The sequence below is a fragment of the Ailuropoda melanoleuca genome, chromosome 1, assembly GCF_002007445.2.
Source record: "Ailuropoda melanoleuca isolate Jingjing chromosome 1, ASM200744v2, whole genome shotgun sequence".
In the NCBI taxonomy this organism is placed as follows: domain Eukaryota; kingdom Metazoa; phylum Chordata; class Mammalia; order Carnivora; family Ursidae; genus Ailuropoda; species Ailuropoda melanoleuca.
Genome location: NC_048218.1, coordinates 101595893 through 101615963, shown reverse-complemented (window position 1 = coordinate 101615963; position 20071 = coordinate 101595893). Strand labels below are relative to the sequence as shown.

Genomic DNA, 20071 nt, shown 5'->3' with positions numbered 1-20071 from the left:
ACCCCCACACCCAGTTCTGTTTCATGCTTGCATCTTTATTATCCCTCCTACCCACCCCTCCCCTTCTCCCAGTAACTCATCCCCTGAAACAGGTAGCATGACCCACTCACTTTCACTAATTCTTGCTTTGATACCAACTTCAAGTAGTTTCAGCATTTCCCATCCCCTCTATGGCTACTTTCTCCAAAGTTAAACTATGCACCCGTTCTCCCTTTCCCAAATGCCTTGCCCTGGCATTTCAATAAAATTCAGTGCTTATTTAAGTCACTGTTCTCACCACATTTATCCATTCATCATAGTTTTTTTAAAGTACAAGTTTTTGTCAATTCTCCAACTAAACCGTAAACTCTTTGAGGTCCGAGAGCTCGTCTCATTACATTTTATTCCCAGTACCGGGCATGTCACTTGACACATTATTAGGTGTTCAAGCAAACGTATTAATATTAAGAGCGGTCAAAGAGGCCGAGGAGAGCAAGGCTGCGAGAAGGGTGGCCCGTCTTTTCGTGTCTCCAGCCCACATCGGATTGCGCAGGAGGAGCCTGGCTTCGACCCGGCGCGAGGCCCGCACTTTCCCCTGGTGGAGCTGCGCAGGGTCTGCCATGAGGACAAGGCACGATACAAAAGAAGAGTGCTCTCCACGGTGGAAGGCCGATGCTGGAAATCTTAACAGTTGCCCAAAGAAAACGAATGGCAAAACTCCGCCTCCTTCTTACTTACCGGTTCTGCCGGTTCTGCTCGCCACGTGATCAGGGCCATTCACGTGAGCTTGGCTCTGCGTGACCTGCCGTGGCGTCACGTGAGCGAGAGTGGACACGTGACCACATTCTTGATTGAGCTCGGGCAGTGTAGCTTTTTCTCCGAGTTAACATTCCCGCATCCCGGTCTTCCACCGGCCCAATGGAAGAGGACGATGAGGAAGCGCGGGCGCTGTTGGAAGGCGGCCCCAGTGAGGATGGCAGAGGAGCGCCTGCGGTCCCAGCCGTCCCCGGAGCGCTGCCGGCCCTTTGCGACCCTAGTCGCCTGGCGCACCGGCTTTTGGTGCTGTTGCTGATGTGCTTCCTAGGCTTCGGTGAGCCGTCTGGCCGGGTGGGGTGGGGCTGCTAATCCAGAAATTTCCGATTTTCTCTGGGAGCCCGGAGATCCTCACTGAGCTCAGAGATGCCACGGGGCCTCAGTGCAGCTTCTTGCTTAAGCTCCTGCGCTTCCCTGCCCCGCCCTTCGCGACTCCATTCAAGCCTGTGGACGTTGTTAGCTAGCTCTTCGGCTTCTCGGAGGTGGAGGTCAGGGGACTGAGCTGGGCGAGTTTTGTCCCACTCTTTCGCCCTCCAAGAAGTCCCAGAGGCTAGCAGCTCGCCCTTTGGGGCCATAGATGTGAAGGAATCCCTATTTCGCCAAAGCTCCTGTTGATATACTGTTAAGAAGGAATTCAGAAAGATTGAGCTACCCACCCCTAAGCACTCCCCCTTTTAAATGACTAACACGTTAGCCGTCTACTATTTGCTTCTCATCGTCTTTGGGTAAATATATGAATGTGTCTTGCTGATAGCTTCAGTGAGTAGATGTGTTCTCGTACTCTTCCGCTCTGCCACTAGTGACGTAACCATACCGGACTCGACTTGTGGTAGTCTTGGCGGTATTTGGTTTCAGTTACGAAATCTGACTCTGAAAACAAGTTTCTTGAGTTATTTCTAAAGCATGCGTGTATTCCTGCAACTGGTGTATTCAGCAGCGTTCTGATGTCAGTGTGGTATGGTATGGAGGTAATGTGTTTTTCAGGGCGCTCGCTAGAACCTGTGTAGTCAACAGGTATAGAAACATTATGGTGGGTAACTTTGTGCTGCTGCTGGAATACGTAAAGAGGCATGAAGGATGCTTTGGGCTTAGTTTCTTTGCAACTCTTGGTTCACCCCTTCCCTCACACTTTGTGGAAAGATGATGCCTATCCTATAGCTTTAAAGCATAGCACTGGTATCCTTTACAGCAATGAAAGCAGGAATCACAACCTCCTGGGTTTAGAAGCCAAAAACCAGAACACACAAAACAGTTAAAATTGCCCCTACTCAAGCAGACTGATTATTTTGGGTAAATTATGGTTAACTGCCTGGTTTTAGAAGCCAAATTCATATCTTTATGATGATAATCTGCTCTCTTTTGAACTGGTAGCTCCTAATATGTACTTCTAGAGAGAATGAGGAAATGGTGCAGTATTGTCTTGTAGCCCACTAAAAATCTGTCATATTACTTAAATCTGAGCGCATGAATGTCAGACCTCTCTACATTTCTTTATTACCCCCAACAGACATGATCATCGTGTTTTAGTTTAATCTTTTAGAACTCTGTTTTTTCTTCAATCCTGGGGCTGTATTCACTGCAGTATTTGATCTTGGGTATTTTGTTTGTAGACCTAGATTATTGTTTCAAATATTGATTCAGTCAGAGTAGTTAAACTCCATTCCTGTGCTCTAATGGTAAGTGGTGACCTCACGTTACGTTATTAGGAAGCTGCTGGGGATGTTTGTGAAATCTTTAGTGTGTGTGTTTTGGTAGCTTTAAATAAGGAAAATAGAGCTGCTTCATGAAGATGCTAAAAAAATAATAGACACATGAAGCGTGATGTAGGTGAAATGACAATTAGTTATTGATTAACTTCTTAATCTAGATTCCCAATATTTGCTGTATATGCACAAAAATAATTTGTAAATGATTTGGCATGTTTTCTCTGCATTATCTGGATACAACTTAGAAAATATTAGTGAAAGGGAAGTGGTCCATGGTGTCAGTCTTTGAGCCCCTCATATAAGCATTGAAAATCACCAGTTGAATAATATTTGCAACTTGAAACTTTTATATGGGCAGTATTATTACTTATAAAATGTTTGCGCTTCCTTACTCTAGGCAGCTATTTTTGCTATGATAATCCTGCTGCCCTTCAGACTCAGGTTAAACGGGTAAGTTGATTTTTCACTTTGTTTCTTTTGTTGGCTCTGAAGTAGGGATAGCTGTTGAGGCATCCTCGGGTCTCAGATTGCCTAGTCTGAAACATGGTCCATTGAATCCATTTTAACATCTGTAGTCAATCTGTAGTGTTCTTGAGTTGGAATGAGTGGCCACGAAGAATTCATTTATACCACTTGTGACTAGATACTGTTTTACACTTTAAATAATTACGTGCTATTTTCACAGAATTGCCAAAAAGTATTAGCAGATTTTTTTTGCAGTTCACTTTCCAATTGCATAATCATCTGAATGACAAATGATTCGGTAGGATAGCTTTTTGCTTTCTTAAATATGTCTTTGTTATTGTTCTTTAATTTTTTAAATGTGGGTGTGACTGCAGAGGATTCTCCATGTCAGCATTTTTAGTTGGTTTTGTAAAAATACATTTGATATTCAGTTTCTTATGTATTCAGATAGTTTTTTCTTTTTAAGGTTTTTACTTTTGGACAGGAAGAAATAGATTGGCCCTTCACATTCTAGAATGAAAGGGAAAGAAGGTAGGATTTAGTGGGTGGGGGGTAGGGATGGGCTAAGATTATCTTTTTCCATGTGGGGGGATCACCAGTGCATATAGTGTAATGGGAATAAGAATGTGGAAGATACAGGCAGATGCAGATGGAGATGGTTCCAGTAATGGAGGATCTAATTGATCCTGGACTCCATGAAGCCTCTGAGAGGCATGTGGACCTAGGAAGTTCTCAGGGATCTCAGGTGTGACCATTTTTCTGGGGCAGGGGCCATAGCTGTCATGAGATTCTCGAAGCTGTTAGTGACGACAAATGATTAAGAAATTCCTGTTCTACACAAAAAGAATGTTTCGATTTGTTGCTAAACTTAACTGTTTGGAAAAAAATAGTTTTATTTTCTTCCCATATAGGATATGCAGGTGAATACAACGAAATTCATGCTGCTGTATGCCTGGTATTCTTGGCCCAATGTAGTTTTGTGTTTTTTTGGTGGCTTTTTGATAGACCGAGTATTTGGAATACGGTAAGCTTGAAAAACATCTCACCTGTGGGTAAAATATTATTAGGAAAGCATGGAATTAGATTGAGATATTTCTGTAAAGAACTGAATAAAATTCTGTATTGACTGTGATAATCTGCATTAGTTTTTTTTTTTTTAATGGTTTTTATATTTTCCTGGAGTTGGATTTTGAAACTTGGTTGGTATTTCAGTTAAGGTTGGGTCTAGTAAATGCTACTCATGGAATATGGTAACTCAGTTACCTAAAGGTGTAAATTATGTCCTCACTTAGGATTAGGCAAACCAGGGTATGAATCTCATTGCTGCCACTTGTTCAGCTTCCTATTCGGAGCTGTGCTTAGCTTCCTGAGCTTTGGTTTCTTTATCGGTAAAGTATGGTAATAATTCCTGCCTTACAAGGTAGTTACAGGGGCTGAAAGAGATAAATGTATAGTATTTGGCACATATATAATATTTGTCACTCCCAGCCCCAGTGAGATTTTCTCTTTCCACCTTGGGCATTGAGTTTTTTGTGGCCACTTCTGTTAGATGCTGAGGAAGGAATAACTTTTTAAGCTTTGTCACTTTTCATCCTTATGGTTGTGTATGTATTGTTAGTGGAGACTTAAAGAGGGATGCAGTCTGGGAATATTTCAGAAGGCAGAGGGAAAAATGATGAAGTATCTTCCAGCCATGTCTGTTGGAAAAGGATTGAAGAAACAAAGTGTTTAGACTTGGGGACTTAAAAATTTTGAAGGGCTAAGCATAAAGGAGGAATTAAATTTATTCTGCTTGATCTGAAGGGATAGAATTAGCTTGAAACTTCAGGGGCACAGATTCTACTTAGTATGATGAAGACTTTGCTTGGTTAGTTTGATGAGGGGCCATGAATTGCCTTGGAACCAAAGCAAGTTTTCTAGTGCTAGAGAACATTCAGTAGAATGTGGGATGGCCATTTCACAAGGATTTGAGAGGGATTTGAGTTTCAGAAGTATGGTTTACTCATAGAATCTTTAAGGGCTCTTCTAACACTGGCATTTTATTACTCTGGGGAAACAATCAGATATTCGAAGCATAGAATGTGTGAGTGGGCAGATTTGTAATTGTATTGACTTGGTTGGTGTTTGTCCTTTTAAAAATAGTTATTATGCTAAGGGAAATAAGTCCGACAGAGAAAGACAAATACCATATGATTTCACTAAGAAAACAAAACAAACAACAAATGAATAAACAAAAAAAAAGAATCATATCTATACAGAAAACAAAGTGATTGTTGCCAGAGGGGAGGGCATGGAGGGTTGGCCAAAATGGGTTAAGGGGAGTGAAAGATACAGGCTTCTAGTTATGCAATGAATAAGTCACAGGAATAAAAGGCACAGCATAAGGAATATAGGTAATGATATTGAAATTGTTATATGATGACAGATGGTAGCTGTACTTGTGGTGAACATAGTATAACGTATAAACTTGTCAAATCACTATGTTGTATACTTGAAAGTATTATAACACTGTATCAACTATACTCAAAGAAAAACAAAAAAATCAATAAACTAAAAGGTTTCTAGTTATCAGGAATTATAACCGCTTAAAATTACTTAATCTTGGAATAAATTCTTTTTTTTTTTTTTAAGATTTTATTTATTTATTTGACAGAGATAGAGACAGCCTGAGAGAGGGAACACAAGCAGAGGGAGTGGGAGAGGAAGAAGCAGGCTCATAGCGGAGGAGCCTGATGTGGGGCTCGATCCCATAACGCCGGGATCACGCCCTGAGCCGAAGGCAGACGCTTAACCGCTGTGCCACCCAGGCGCCCCTAATCTTGGAATAAATTCTAAACCCTTAATAGTAATTTTATAAAGAATATCCAAGTGCATGTAGGGGAGGGGCAGAGGGGGAGAGAGATTCTCAGGCAGCACTGAGCGTGGAGCCTGATGCCGGGCTCCATCTCACCACACTGAGATCATGATGAGCTGAAACCAAGAGTTGGATGCTTAACTGACTGAGCCACCCAGGCACCCCAAGAATGTCGATTTTTAAGTGGGAACCCTGGGAACTTCTTGAAGATTATTTAACAAGTTTTGTTTGTTTAAGAGATGATAATGGTTTAAGTTAACATACGCCATTACTGAAGCCTCTGGAATCCCCTTGGAAGTCAAGATTTCTATAGATTAACGTTTAGCCTGGGAAAGCTGCTGACTTTAGAGGCAGACCAGCACTTCATTTTTCTTTCCTTGGAGGGAATATATAGAGGTCAAGGAAGACCTGAAGAATTATCACTGAAGGACTTGGTGACATACTCTTAATTCATTCTTTCTCTCTCTAACAGATGGGGCACCATTATTTTTAGCTGCTTTGTTTGCATTGGACAGGTGAGAAAGTTCAAAACATTCATTGATTATGTAACAGTGACTTTTGAATTCTTGTCTGATTCCACCAGCAAAAATGTGTTTATTGAATGCCTGACTTAATTAAGCAGGGTCCATAAATGCCCGTGTACCGTAATGTATGGTCCCTTTTAAACCTTGAGATAGATGAACATTAATATTTAAATTTCACAGATTTACCAAGAAGGAATGTTAAAACCATTATAGAAGTTGTAATTCATTATAAGTTACTTATTTCTCTTGAGTACTTTACTTTTTCATTGATTCTACATTTATATTCTATGTTGTAGGTGATTTTTGCTCTGGGTGGAATATTTAATGCTTTTTGGCTGATGGAATTTGGAAGGTTTGTGTTTGGGTAAGTTATGAATAATTTCATTCATCCTAGTATATTACTGTTTTAATGTTTACCTATCAATTTACTAAAGATTCACAAAAATATGTTTCTGTCTTTTCTGGAGAATTACTTCAAATCCTTGAAATCTAGCTATATATACACAAGACTGTTTATTGTCTTACTTTTCCTTTAAAGTAAGCAACAATTTTGAGTGGTCGTAGTTAACTCTGTTTGGGGTTTGAATATTAAATAGTTCTCCAGAAATGATATTTTTTCTGGATGTTTTGTTTTTTGTTGTATTAAAGACTTATTTAAACCTCACTTAGAAAAGTATAGACTGATGATTGCTAGGTTGATGATTTATGGACATTTTGCTGTTTCTTAGTGGATAAATGTGCAGGTCCTTTTGAACCCTGTTAAAGAGGCTTGAATGAGCAAAATACTAATAGACTGATTATTCTTCATAAATTTCAGTGTCTGTTCAATATATCCATTCTGAGTCCAGCCTTGGGCTTCTTGTCCTGAGAGATGCAGATGACATAACTTATTTAAGCTTTTTTGTAAGTACTGGGGCCATGTAGACATATGTAATGTACCCCAGAAAGTACTCTTGGTGAAATAGAAGGAAACAAAAAGTATATAAAAATATGAAAGGGATCCAGAAATGGAGGTGTGGTCAGAAATGGCCTCTCGGATGAAGTATGTCTTGACATCAGTATAGGGTTTGGATTAGTAGAAGAAAAGGGGAATATTTTTGGATTAGGACAGAGTAAGGAGGGCTCAGTGTTAGGATATGGTGGAGAATCGCCTAACTAAAGGCCTAGAGGGGAGTGGTCAATATGTAGAACTTACAGAATGAAAGTTAGAACCCGGGAAGTAGGAAAATTTGGAATATGGATGGTATTGGCCTGAAAAATGTGAATTTTTATGTTTCCACAAAGTATGAACCACTCTTCCCATATGAACATTTTATATAGCATAGGTGGTGACGTAACCCAGACTCCTTTTATTATAGGTCGTGGTTATTATTGTGGCATACCACAGTCCCCAAAATTAGCAGTGTCATACAGCTGTTACAGTGTGCTTGTGGACTTTGTGGGTCAGGCATTTGAACAGGGTATAGCATGGATGGCTTGTCTGTGTACCAGATGTCTGGAGCCTTAGTGCAAAAGATTCATAGAAGGTTGGGTGCTGAAATCCTCTGAAAGCTTGTTGACTCACATGTCTCATTCTGGGGTTGGGACAACTTGAAGACTAGCACTGCTGGATGGAGTGTCTAAATGTGGCCTGTCCGTGTGGCTTGGCTTTTTCATAGCATGATGTACTGAGGGTAGTTGGACTTCTTACAAGATGGCTCAAGGCTTCAAGTGTGAATGTTTGAGTGAAAAGGCAGATGTCAGATTTGATTACGCAGCACCACTTCCACCATATTATACTGATGCAAGCAGTCTACCCACCTAGATTCAGGGGTGGGGACACCTTTTGATAGGAGAGGTGTCAAAATTTTAAACTTGCATTGCTAACTGTGGCATTTCTGTAAAAGCGCTAACTTTTCTTCCTTTTCTCATTTGTAGGGTTGGTGGGGAGTCCTTAGCAGTTGCCCAAAATACATACGCTGTGGGTTGGTTTAAAGGCAAAGAATTAAACCTGGTGTTTGGACTCCAACTTAGTATGGCTAGAATTGTAAGTATGACAAATCTAATGAAGCCAACAGGAAGTCGAGATTTAATCTTATAATTGTCTCTTAAAAATAATGGGATGAAGTGTGTTTTTGCTCGCTATATTAGATATTGATTTTTTATATATATCTGTAGATCATAGTAAAGCATTTACCTTACTTTAAGGCATTTTTAACCTTACTTCACTTAGGAAACAGTCTAAGAAGACTAATTGTGCATTCATTAGTTTGAAGAATCTAAGCATTGGGAGGGATCTTACAGGTTTCGTCATCTAATACCCTTTGCCCATTTTTGGCATCCGTGGTATGGAAGTCTTCCGGACTCTCCCTGGACATTTCTAGTGATTGGAAGCTCAGTCACTGTGTGATCGGGCAGCTTCTCTACTTCAGGTAGCTTTATGAAGCTCAGCCTCACATCGAGATGAAATTGCCTCCTCAAGTAGCTTTTTCTCATCGTTCCCACTTTTCCCCTCCAGTTAATATTTATTTCCTCTTTTGTGCACCAGCACTTTGCTTATAAAAATAGCTTTTAAGTTCTTCGTCAGACATGCTCATTTCCTGTGGTTGTCTAGGCCACATGACATGGGTCTCAGTTCCTTGGCCATCGTGCTTCCACCTTCCTGGGCTTACTGCAGGTGTTCGGTACTTTTCCCAGCTTTTGGAACCTGGAAATGTTCATGGTGTTTCAGGTTTGGGCTGAGAGAGGGCACTCGGAAACAACATTTTGCTTTTATTAATACAGACTGTAAGGTGTTTGGCCATCCCAAACCCTGTTAGGTTTTTTCCCCCTCCTAAACTCCTATGGATAGAGGTTTTAAAAAAAAAAAATCCTCGCCATTGAAGATCAAGATTCCAAAGACTAGTTATGGCCTGAAAATGCTTGCAACATATTCTTAGGGAAGAAGAAATCCAGTACAAAAAGTTTTTAAAGTATTATTTCATTATATGAAATGTATAAGGTACGCATGTAATCTATATAACATTTTTGTGATTTTGGTGCATGTGAGTTCGTTCTAATTTTTCGGCCATTATAGATAGCGCTGCTGTGTGACACTGTACAACTTGTCTGCATCTCTGATTGTATGCTGAAGCTAGGTTGCTAGGAATGGAATTGAGTCAAGAGGATTTGTTAGGGTTTCTTAGAACAATAGTCTTATCCTTTCAGCGATGTTTACATCCTCATCTGTGGGATATGAAAGGATCGTTTTTATTATAGCTTTGATAGTAGAGACTATTATTACTTAAAAAATCATTTTTGATTGGAAACACCTAAATAGGACTTTAATTTGTAATTCTTAGCTATTGTGGTTTCGCATACTGTCTAAATTTTATCCACAAGGATATTCTGAGTATCTCATTATGTATCTTGTGCAAGCCAAGGTATATCTGTGGCAGTTTGTGGGTCTTGTTGTCTAATAACTTATCGAAGAAGGAAGTAAGATACAATCTTGGTGACATCATTGTGGCTACTGGTGGTCTTCAGATTCTTTTCTGTGTTGTCACAAATTAGCTCTAATCCATTGAGCTGCATTCTGAAAGCCCTAGTGTTTAGAAAGGACTCTCAGGGGCTTCGAGGATGCAGGCTGGAGGTTACTGGGGTGATGGAAGGACCTGAGGAGGAGGTGGAGTGAACCAGACCTCAAGTAGCTACCTCCTCTTCAGCCAGGGTGGCTCAGCTTTGACCTGATTTCTGTGCTTAGGGTCTTTGTGAGACCCATGAGACCAAAGGATCCCATAACAGAGCTGCTGGGGTAGATGGGGTTTCAGTATTTTTGCGCTTCCCTTGCCCCTGTGCATATTCAGAATGGTCACAGAGATTCTGGCTTTACCTCTCCATGATTTTTCTGTAGCCTGAGCTGTGAGTTCGTCCATTTTGGACACTGGATCTGTTACCGTTACACCTTTAGGCAGTGGACTCCTCACTTATTATTTATATCTTACTGGGGGTTGGAAGTTCAGCACCCTTTTGATTCTCGTTTGTAATTTGTTACTTTTAAACTCATTATTTCAGCGAATATTTATAGAGTACTTGCTAAGCCATGTCATGTTCGGCATTTTAGAATTAAAGGATTTTTAAGGCAACATCCCTGTCTTTGAGAAGCTTTTATTTTCAATGGTATTGAGGAAAGTTTCCAGTAGGTCTCCTTTACACCTTATTGCTCATTTGAGTAATGCTGTAAGTTAACATCTTGTAAGAAATAGCTGCGTGAAATTTGCTACTGTGTTTGCTGTGAGAACGTGTTCATTTTTCAGTCTTTAGTGTCTGACCTGTCAGTAATAGAATTTAGCACAGTTGACATTCCCCCACCTTGATTCCTTCTCTTGCGTTCCAGGACACTACCGTCTCTTAGTTTCCCTCTTGCCTTCTGTTTTCTCCTTCAGCCCGTTTTGCTAGTTCCATCTCAATCTTCTGAACTTGTAAATGTTGGGGTGCCCTAGGACATGGTTATTGGATATCTTCTCTTTTCTTTTCACACTTATCTCCTTGGTGATCTCATGTAGTTTTGAAGTTTTAAATAGCATGTCTTTGCTCCTGAATTTGTATCACGTGTCCAGGCCTTTGCCCTGAATTCCACACCCTTTAATGCAGCTTCCTACTTGACATTTCCACTTGGATGTCTAGTAGGCACATCAGACCTGATATGGCCAAAGCGAGCTCTTGATTTTCTACCTATGACCCCCCCAAACCAGCTCATGCTGTAGTTTTCTCATCCTCAGTTATGGGCAACTCTTTTCTTCCAGTTGCTCAGGCAAAACCTAAGGTGTCATCTTAAATTACTCCTCACCCCCACAGCATGTATTTTCCATTGGCAAGTCCTATTAGCTTTACCATCAAAATATATCCATATTGTGACCACTTCTCACCATGCCCACTGCTAGCCACCCTAGTCCAAGACCCATCATCTCTGTTCTGGATTATTGCTGTAGCCCCCCCAATGCATGTCTTCACTTCCACCTTCATCCCCACTTGTAATCTCTTGGATATCGCAGCCAGAGCAAATCTGTTAAAATGTATGGAATCCTGCCACTTCTCTACTCAAAACCCCAGTGGCTTCCCATCTCACACAGAATAAAATCCAGAAGTCTGTATTATTACCTATAACCTGCTTCCCCACCATTTTCTCTCCAGGGATCTCTCATGTTCTGTCTTCTTCCTTTACTCTGTTTCAGTCTCTGCCCTCCTGACTGTTCCTGAGCATGCCGCCGTGTGCACTGTCAGGGCCTTTGCACCGGCTGTTCCTTCTGCCTGGATGCTCTGTCCTTCTCCCAGATCACCTTGTGGCTAGCTTCCTTCCAGTTTTTACTCAAAGGCACAATCTCAGTGAGGCCTCCACCCCTTTACGTTCTCCTCTCCTTCCCTGCTTTTATTTCCCCCCTTATTTTTAATAGTACTTACCACAATTTAATCTATGTATTTTACCTCTCTACTCCACTGAAATGTAAGCTTTATGAAGGCTGGAGATTTTTCTGTTTTGTTCTTTGTTATAGTCCCAGTAGCTAGAGCAGTGACTGCTTTAATCAGGGCTCAGTAATTGCTGAATGAATAAGCGAATGAGGATATTATCTTCTGTAACTTTTATTGTCTTCATATGGATAGGATGAATTTTTTTTAAGATGTCCATGAATCATAGAACTTTACATCAAAAACTGGGGATGTACTGTATGGTGACTAACATAATATAATAAAAAAGTATTATAAAAAAAGATGTCAGTATAAGCAAAGGCTGTGCTTTTTCTGAGTGAAAGTTTATTTTATTCTTACGTACCCTGAGAATTTTGTCACTCATTGTTTCATTTTTGCTTTTGCTGCTAGAAAATTCTAAATGTATTGTGCTGTTTTCAATTAATTAGCATTTTCTATAAATTAGCAATTTTTTTTTGCGTGTGCAGTAATCTTATCTGTGGCTTTATCTTAGTTTGTTAGTTTTTTCCTAGTAGTGTTTTGTAAAAAAATTTAGCTCTTGTTTAATCTGGATCCTGTTATACCTGTTTCTCCTAGCCATCTCACATCCTTTATTGAACAAGGCAGAGTATATATAAGTGAAATGTTTTTTCCTTCTCTTTCAGGGAAGTACAGTAAACATGAATCTCATGGGATGGCTGTATTCTAAGGTTGAAGCTTCATTGGGTTCTGCTGGTCACACAACCCTTGGGATCACACTTATGATTGGTTGGTGGTTCCTGATATCCCTTGTTTTGTCTCTTCTGAAAGCATATCATAGGAAGTATGGTGGCAGAGAGGGAAGAACACTGGAGGGGTTAGATCACTTTGGTTATAGTTTTGCCTGAACAGTTCATGAGTTCTTGGACCTAACTAGGAGTAGTAAATTATTCACCCAGTTTGTGTTACTATTTCCATTTTCTTTGTTTTTTTTTTAATAATAATATTTTTAAAATTATGTTAGCCACCATACAGTACATCCCTGGTTTTTGATGTAAAGTTCCATGATTCATTAGTTGCGTATAACACCCAGTATTTCCATTTTCTTAAAATGGAGGATTTTGTCCCACGTTATTTACCTCATCTTTGTCATGATGAGCAAATAAGAGGGTGTATTTGAAAACTCTGAAAACAGAGATTTTGTACATGTAAGGTATTACTAGTCTATAGCAGAGGGATAATTATTTCCTTTTGATCAAATTCAATTAGTATACTATGGAGCTAAGATTTTATAGGCATTAGAGGTGATGTGATGTGGTGGGAAATCTACTAAGTTGGGAGTCTGGGTTCTAGTGCTGGCTTTAACTAGTTCTGTCATCTTGGACAAGGAAGTTAACCTCTGTGTCTCAGTTTTCTTTTCTGTAAAATTTCAGGTGTTTGACTAAAAGTGTATAGGTCCCTTCTGGCCTAAGTTCTGTTAGGTAAGATTTGGTTATGCTGGTTGCTGGGTGGATCACTGAGAACCATGTAAGGTCTTCTGGGTTCCCACCTGTGCTTTTCTCTGAGCAGTGGCTTTTTGTAACTGAGCCCCATAGTGGGTAAGAGGGCCATTTGCAGAGCCCTACAAAGATCTGTGGGATGGTGAGGTGAACATTCTGTGCCATCTTTTATTCCTTATAGTTCCTTGGAGGCAGATGCTTAACCGACTGAGCCACCCAGGAGTCCCTCACTGTGTGTTTTCATAAAGATTTTATTTTTATTTATTCGACAGAGATAGAGACAGCCAGCGAGAGAGGGAACACAAGCAGGGGGAGTGGGAGAGGAAGAAGCAGGCTCATAGCAGAGGAGCCTGATGTTGGGGCTCGATCCCATAACGCCGGGATCACGCCCTGAGCCAAAGGCAGACGCTTAACCGCTGTGCCACCCAGCCGCCCCAGTGGAGAGGAAATCTTGAACAGGCAGCCTGTGTCTAGAGGCTTCTCCTTTCCTCCCTGCCCTCTCAAATCCCTTGCCTTACTTAAAACCTCTTTTTCTTACTCTTAGATGCTCTTCAGTATTCCTTCCAGTCCTCTCCACAATGGAGAATTTAAGAATTATAAAGAATTTTAGCGCCAGAAAAGATCTGTGCCATCAAGTCAAAGCCTCTGATTTTACAGATGGAGAGGTTGAAGCCCTGAGAGGTTAAGTCTGTGTTCAACACCATTCAGCTTGTGGCAGAAGTAAAACCCACATCCCCTGACCTTTATTTAACAATTTTCAGCTAGACCACATTATTTTATTGAGCTTCTTTTAAAAATCTTGAGAAGTGTAAACTTTATTTACTCTCTATCCTGATTTGCTTTAATGTTACGAGATCAGCATTAGTGAGTAATGCTGATTACACAAAGGAAGGAAGGAGAGCCTGGCTGAGCGATGCTGTGGAAGGGTGGGGCCCTTTGGGCTGCCAAAGGGTAGGAGCAAGGATTACAGACTTTGGGAAGGAATCAAGAGGAAGATGTGATGATCACAGAATCACTTTGCTTTTATAATTTTTTCCCTCTGGCATCTGTCAATAATCATGCTTAGACTTAGTTAAGAAATAGTACAGATTTGCTAGCTGTCATCCACTTTCTTAAAGTCTGTATTCTGCATTACAAGACTAGACTAGTATGTTCTAATCTTTGCCCTCTAGTCTCCAACCTCCTACTGGGAAATAATATAGTAAGAGTCACTGTTGTCTGTTGAGTACTTATCACATGCTGTTTTTTTCCTTCTGTCCTGTTTAGTAATTGTAGGATTTTCTTAAATGTGTCTAGATGCCATCTGTTTCATTTGCTGAGTTTTCTGCTGTTACTGTAAGGTACTGCCTCTTGGGAACCTTCAGTTGTTCTCTTTTAAAAATCTCTCTCTCTCTCTCTTTTTATTATAGGGGGTATAACATGTATACTTTCACTAATCTGTGCCTTGGTTCTTGCTTACTTGGATCAGAGAGCAGAGAGAATCCTTCATAAAGCACAAGGAAAAACAGGTAAGTCTAAACGCAAGAAAAATGGGGCTTTGGGGAATTGTAGACCTTTGAAGGTCGTTTATAATGAGATAAGTTCATAATGTAGTGTTGTGAGCCCAGTGAGGCTTAATACATGTTTTTTATTTTTTATTTTCCAATCTATTTCTACTTGTCTAAATTTTGGGGTATATTTTTTTCCCTTAAGTGCTTTTGGCAGAATTTACATTCTTGATTGCACTTTGTGTATTTGCAAAATGATGAATGTTCCTGGAAGACAGCAGGGAAGTAGACGCTAATCTTAGATTTTGTTTTTTTCTCATGTCTTTTTAGGTTTTCCCAGAAGCTATGTTCCAGTAATTTACTAAGAAAAGTATTTTGTAAACTGAATGGCAAAGGTTAATCACATGATAAAAGAAAAATAATCCTGACCTAAGTATGCAAAATTATGCTGGTAACTTCTTCCTTTTCTTTCCAAGGTGAAGTTATTAAGTTAACTGATGTGAAGGACTTCTCCTTACCCCTGTGGCTGATATTTACCATCTGCGTCTGCTATTATGTGGCAGTGTTCCCTTTTATCGGACTTGGGAAGTGAGTATTCTCCAGCCTTCCATTTTTGTTGCTGAAGCAATAATGAGAATTTAATCACCCAAATGTAGTTTTTTTAGCTATAAATCTTGCTTTTCTGGTTATAGTTTATATTTACGTAGGAATTATTTTACATCCTGGGATGTAACATTTTCTTAGCTTAAGGTTTAGTATTTGGCTTAATACTTCCATTATTTTTTTGATGAAATACCTAATAGTTTTTGATTTATAATATAGATTTATTTTAATGCTTTGTATTGGATAGTATTCTTTTTTATTTCCTCTTTAGTCTTTTGTTTCGAAGCCTATTCTTAAGAATGCAAACAGTGCTTTGGCTTGTTATGCCTGGGCACATTTCCATTTGCTAGGACTATAATTATGCCAGGGTTCAAAATTAAATTCTTACTTGTGCTATCACTTAGCTCTCCCTTTCCACTGGCAGCTGCTCAAACAGAGCAGCGTGTGAGTGTGTTTATAGGAGGTGTGTCTTTGTAATGGGAACCTTTAAATTCAGACTGTTTTCAGTAATTCGAAACGAACTCTAGGCATTATTTTGCAAAGAACCTATCCAGTCCCACTTTAAGGAAAAGAAGCGCTCTTAATTTCATGTAGTAATTCATTTGGTTTTCTGAAAAGTTATGTGTACTGTTTGCTGTTTATTTAAAATGAAAAAAATGGGGGTGCCTGGGTGGCTCAGTCAGTTAAGCATCTGCCTTCAGCTCAGGTCATGATCCCAGGGTCCTGGGATCGAGTTCCGCATTGGGCTCCTTGCTTAGCGGGAGCCTGCTTTTCCCTCTCCCTCTGTCCTTCCCCTCCGCTTGTGCTCTCTGTCCCGCTCTCTCAAATAAATAAATTAAATAAATAAAATCTTTTAATAATGATAAAATGAAAAAGTCAACATCAGTGTATTTTATTTAGTTAGTGAAGTATTTACATAAACCCTAAAGCTTTAGTGCCAGTTGCTTAAAGCTGAATGTTAAATAAGGTGGGAAAACAGTATCAAGAAGGAAAAGTTGACTAAACTTTGAGTTATTTTTATTTAGTTTTATTTTTGCTTTTATTAAAAACAGAGTAGTTCTCTCTAAAATGCTTATTTCTTNGCTTATTTCTCTTTCTCTCTCTCTCTTTATTTTAGAGTTTTCTTTACAGAAAAATTTGGATTTTCTTCCCAGGAAGCAAGTGCTATTAACAGGTATTTCACTCATTCTGTGAGTGCTCACTACGTGGCTCTGTAATTATAACCAAATGTTCTACGAGACAAAAAAGACCTGTGACTTCACATGCATAGTGTGAAACCAAGATTATATTGGTGCTTGATCCTGAGAGACCATCTTTGCATTAATGGAAAACCAAAGAAATCTTGGACCACCCTTTAATCTTTAAACTTCTGTTTACTCATGACCATTTTAGAAGAATGCTAAATTAAATGAGCTAGGATTTCCTTTGCCTAATGGTTTTAGGGACTTTTTTAATTTTTTTTTTTTTTTTTTTGGTAGCTGTGATATATTTCATGAAATATCTTTTATATTCTCTGGGCAGTATTGTATATGTCATATCAGCTCCCATGTCCCCGATATTTGGGCTCCTGGTGGATAAAACAGGAAGGAACATCATCTGGGTTCTGTGTGCCGTGGTCACCACTCTTGCTGCCCACATCATGCTGGCCTTCACGCTGTGGAACCCTTGGATTGCTATGGTAATGTCACTCTGGATGCTTGCGGGGTGCGGGGCGCAGGGCTTCGGGGAGACTCGTAAAGTGCACGTCAGGAGCCACACTCCACTCCTCCGATAGCAGAGCTCGTGCCAGTGGGAAAAGCAAGGCCTTGATTTCAGTTTCTACAAAATAACTGTTTTTAAAGTAAATGGTAATTATTAATGAATAAGGTATTTTTAATTTTATTTGGTTTATTTAACGCAGTAATCGCAATGCTGAAATAGAATTTGAAATAAAGTAGTCTTATAAAAGCCAAAATGCTTATTAGCTCCATTTATTTTCCTGTACTTCTTTTAAAAATTCTTCCGTCATAGGTAGCAAAAAAAAAAAAAGTCTATCAGCCCGGGATTCATGATTTTGCATTCTTTTGTCTTTGACCCTTAGAAGGTTAAAAAGTGATAATGAATTCATCTGGTTCTTGTTACTGTTCTTTAGAATGTCATTTTAAAGACCACAGGCTTAAGTGCTGCATTTCTTACCTATTAATAAAAGAGTATGTTGGGCACGTATGTTTGTTGTACACTTAGTGAGATTTCCGTAGGACAGATTCCTGGAAGTATAAATGCTATAGCAGAGGCTTTGCACATTTAACATCTTAATAGACATTGTGAAACTTCTCTAAGACGTTCTTATCCATTTATGGTTTTACCAATAATTATCAAATGTGTGTGCGTTTTTAGTATCCTAGCCATGTTGGGCATTGGCCCTATTTCAGTCTTTGCCAATATGGTAGGGTGTAGATGATCTTATTTAAAATTAAATCATAAGGTTTCTTTTTTAACTAAGAAAAAGTCAGCATTAGATGATAGTTTTCTGCCCTGCCCTCCAGTTAGGGGTTGATGACCCGAGGTAAGAAAATGGACTTCAAGTCCAAGGCATGATGTTGCCTTGATTGCTTAATTTGTAGTTAATAAATATGGGAAAATTAGCTTGCATGAAACATTGGTAGTAACTTTTTGCAAATTAATTTTATTTTCTTGCTTAGTCCTTGATTGTACCCTGGGGCCCAGTCAGTTATATGTGCATATAATATACAATGGTGAAGACAGTGTGTATGTGTATTTTGTCACCAGAGGGATACTGTTAGGGTCAGCACTTTTTTGTATCAAATGTGAGTTTTAGCATAATTGCAATAAAATTTGCATGAATGTTCATATATTTGCTATTACGTCACTCTGGCTAATCTGCATCAAAGGAAAATCACCTTTTGGTTAATGTTAAGACCTTTACCCTTTTCTGTGTCGCTTTCTACAGTGTCTCCTGGGACTGTCCTATTCATTGCTTGCCTGTGCACTGTGGCCAATGGTGGCATTCGTAGTTCCTGAACATCAGCTGGGAACTGCCTATGGCTTGTAAGTGTTTACACCATAATGTCTCTCTCTGCTACATCAATTTAATTATCATATAAAACTCAAGGTCTCCTGAATCTAGTCATCTTCAGGCTTCTGGGACAGCTCTGAACCTGGAAACCATTAGAAAGTCACTGAACCTATTTGTAATTATTATTGTGGTGACAGAAAGGCTCAAAGCCTCCAGCAAGAGACCTGGTGTCAAGCTAACCCAGAAGTGATTTCTGACAATGCCATTGACTGCCCGCTTATCTAAGGGCTTCTTAGTGAGAAATTGAGTTCTGGTCTCTGGCCCAAAGGGCAAAAGGGGGAAACTGCACCCATGGTTGGTAATCACTTAGCTCTTTTATTCAGCAGGAAAGTGTTGAGCTCATTGCACATGGTAAGACAAGTTCCCTTACCTTTGAGCAGAACATCTAGTAGCAGAAACAGTCATGGGATGAAAATACCTAATCAGGTCGTCACTAGTTAAAAACACCTCTTAACACTAATAATAGTATGTCGTTTGTAGATACTAGTATTTAAGGTGATCTGTTACTCTGTGTGTGAAGACTTTCGAAATTGAAATATGTTTTTATATTTCTTGAATTGTAGCATGCAGTCCATTCAGAATCTTGGGTTGGCGATCGTTTCCATCATTGCTGGCATGATACTGGATACTCGGGGATATTTGTTTTTAGAAGTTTTCTTCATTGCCTGCGTTTCTTGTAAGTATGTGATGTGGCAACGTTTAGTTTCTTTTAATGTGTAACAGAATGTTTTCATTTATACTTTTAGGTTTTTGTTGTTATTGTTCTTTTTCCCTTTTTTAAACCAAATCCCTAAGATGTATCTCTCAGATTTGCGTATTTCTTAGTCTGTGCGTCAGAGTTTTCCCAGCTGGTGGCTTTCTGGTTCTCTGAGGATTCACAGGCATTTTTTTAGGAGATTCCAATTTTTACAAGTAGTAGTAGAATCTGCTTTATATTCTATTTTAAATATTTATGGTTTTTAGAAAACATTATCCTCTTTAAAGTGAAACCATTTTAAAGGATGGTGAGTATGTCCCTGCTGTGAATGTGTGGACATTGGTATGATTCGGGTGTGAGTGCTTATGGTTTATTCATTAGGCAACTTTAAATTGCTTTTGTTCTTGGTCCTGTTATTTAATGTTTACCTGTAGTGGTTTATTGGTAAAAATAGGAAGTATTAGGAAACTGTTGAAAACAACAAAAATAAATTAGCATTTTCCTGTGGTAGGCTTCACCATACAGATAGTTGTGTTCATCTGGAAAAAAATCTTATATAACATATCAAGTTGTCCTTTTTGCTTTAACTTGTGTTTAAAATGGCAAACCCCAGTGATGATTTTATCATTTACATTTACGGGGTAAAAGACAATTTATACTCGAAATGTGGTATTTGTAGATAATTGTTATGAGATACCTGAATGCATTTTATTATCTCATAATTTTAGAAGCAAGTGCATCAAAGTTTAAAAAATGTATTATTTGTTTTTAAAAAGTGGGTCATGTAGAATTCAAAATACTAGGTCATGAAAGTCTTTTTGTCTGTTTTTGATGCTGCAACACGTGATTTAATTTCAATCCACAATTCCATATTATTTGGTTCTTTTTTTTTTTTTTTAAAGATTTTATTTATTTATTTGACAGAGATAGAGACAGCCAGCGAGAGAGGGAACACAAGCAGGGGG

General features: G+C 39.2%; 1 protein-coding gene across 2 annotated transcripts in view; it reads left to right on the top strand.

Moving 5' to 3' along the window:
• The first annotated feature begins 792 nt into the window (after nt 1-792).
• MFSD1 (major facilitator superfamily domain containing 1) overlaps nt 793-20071 on the top strand; it is a 24120-nt gene continuing 4841 nt past the window's right edge. For both annotated transcript variants that reach the window (XM_011224422.3, XM_034663824.1), the window contains exons 1-13: nt 793-1069; nt 2896-2948; nt 3875-3987; nt 6290-6332; nt 6638-6705; nt 8259-8367; nt 12431-12533; nt 14653-14751; nt 15207-15318; nt 16451-16507; nt 16855-17011; nt 18284-18381; nt 18973-19085. In XM_011224422.3, coding sequence (XP_011222724.1) covers nt 898-1069; nt 2896-2948; nt 3875-3987; nt 6290-6332; nt 6638-6705; nt 8259-8367; nt 12431-12533; nt 14653-14751; nt 15207-15318; nt 16451-16507; nt 16855-17011; nt 18284-18381; nt 18973-19085 — 1297 coding nt within the window. In that variant the 5' untranslated portion in view covers nt 793-897. The remainder of the gene's footprint in view (nt 1070-2895; nt 2949-3874; nt 3988-6289; nt 6333-6637; nt 6706-8258; nt 8368-12430; nt 12534-14652; nt 14752-15206; nt 15319-16450; nt 16508-16854; nt 17012-18283; nt 18382-18972; nt 19086-20071) is intronic.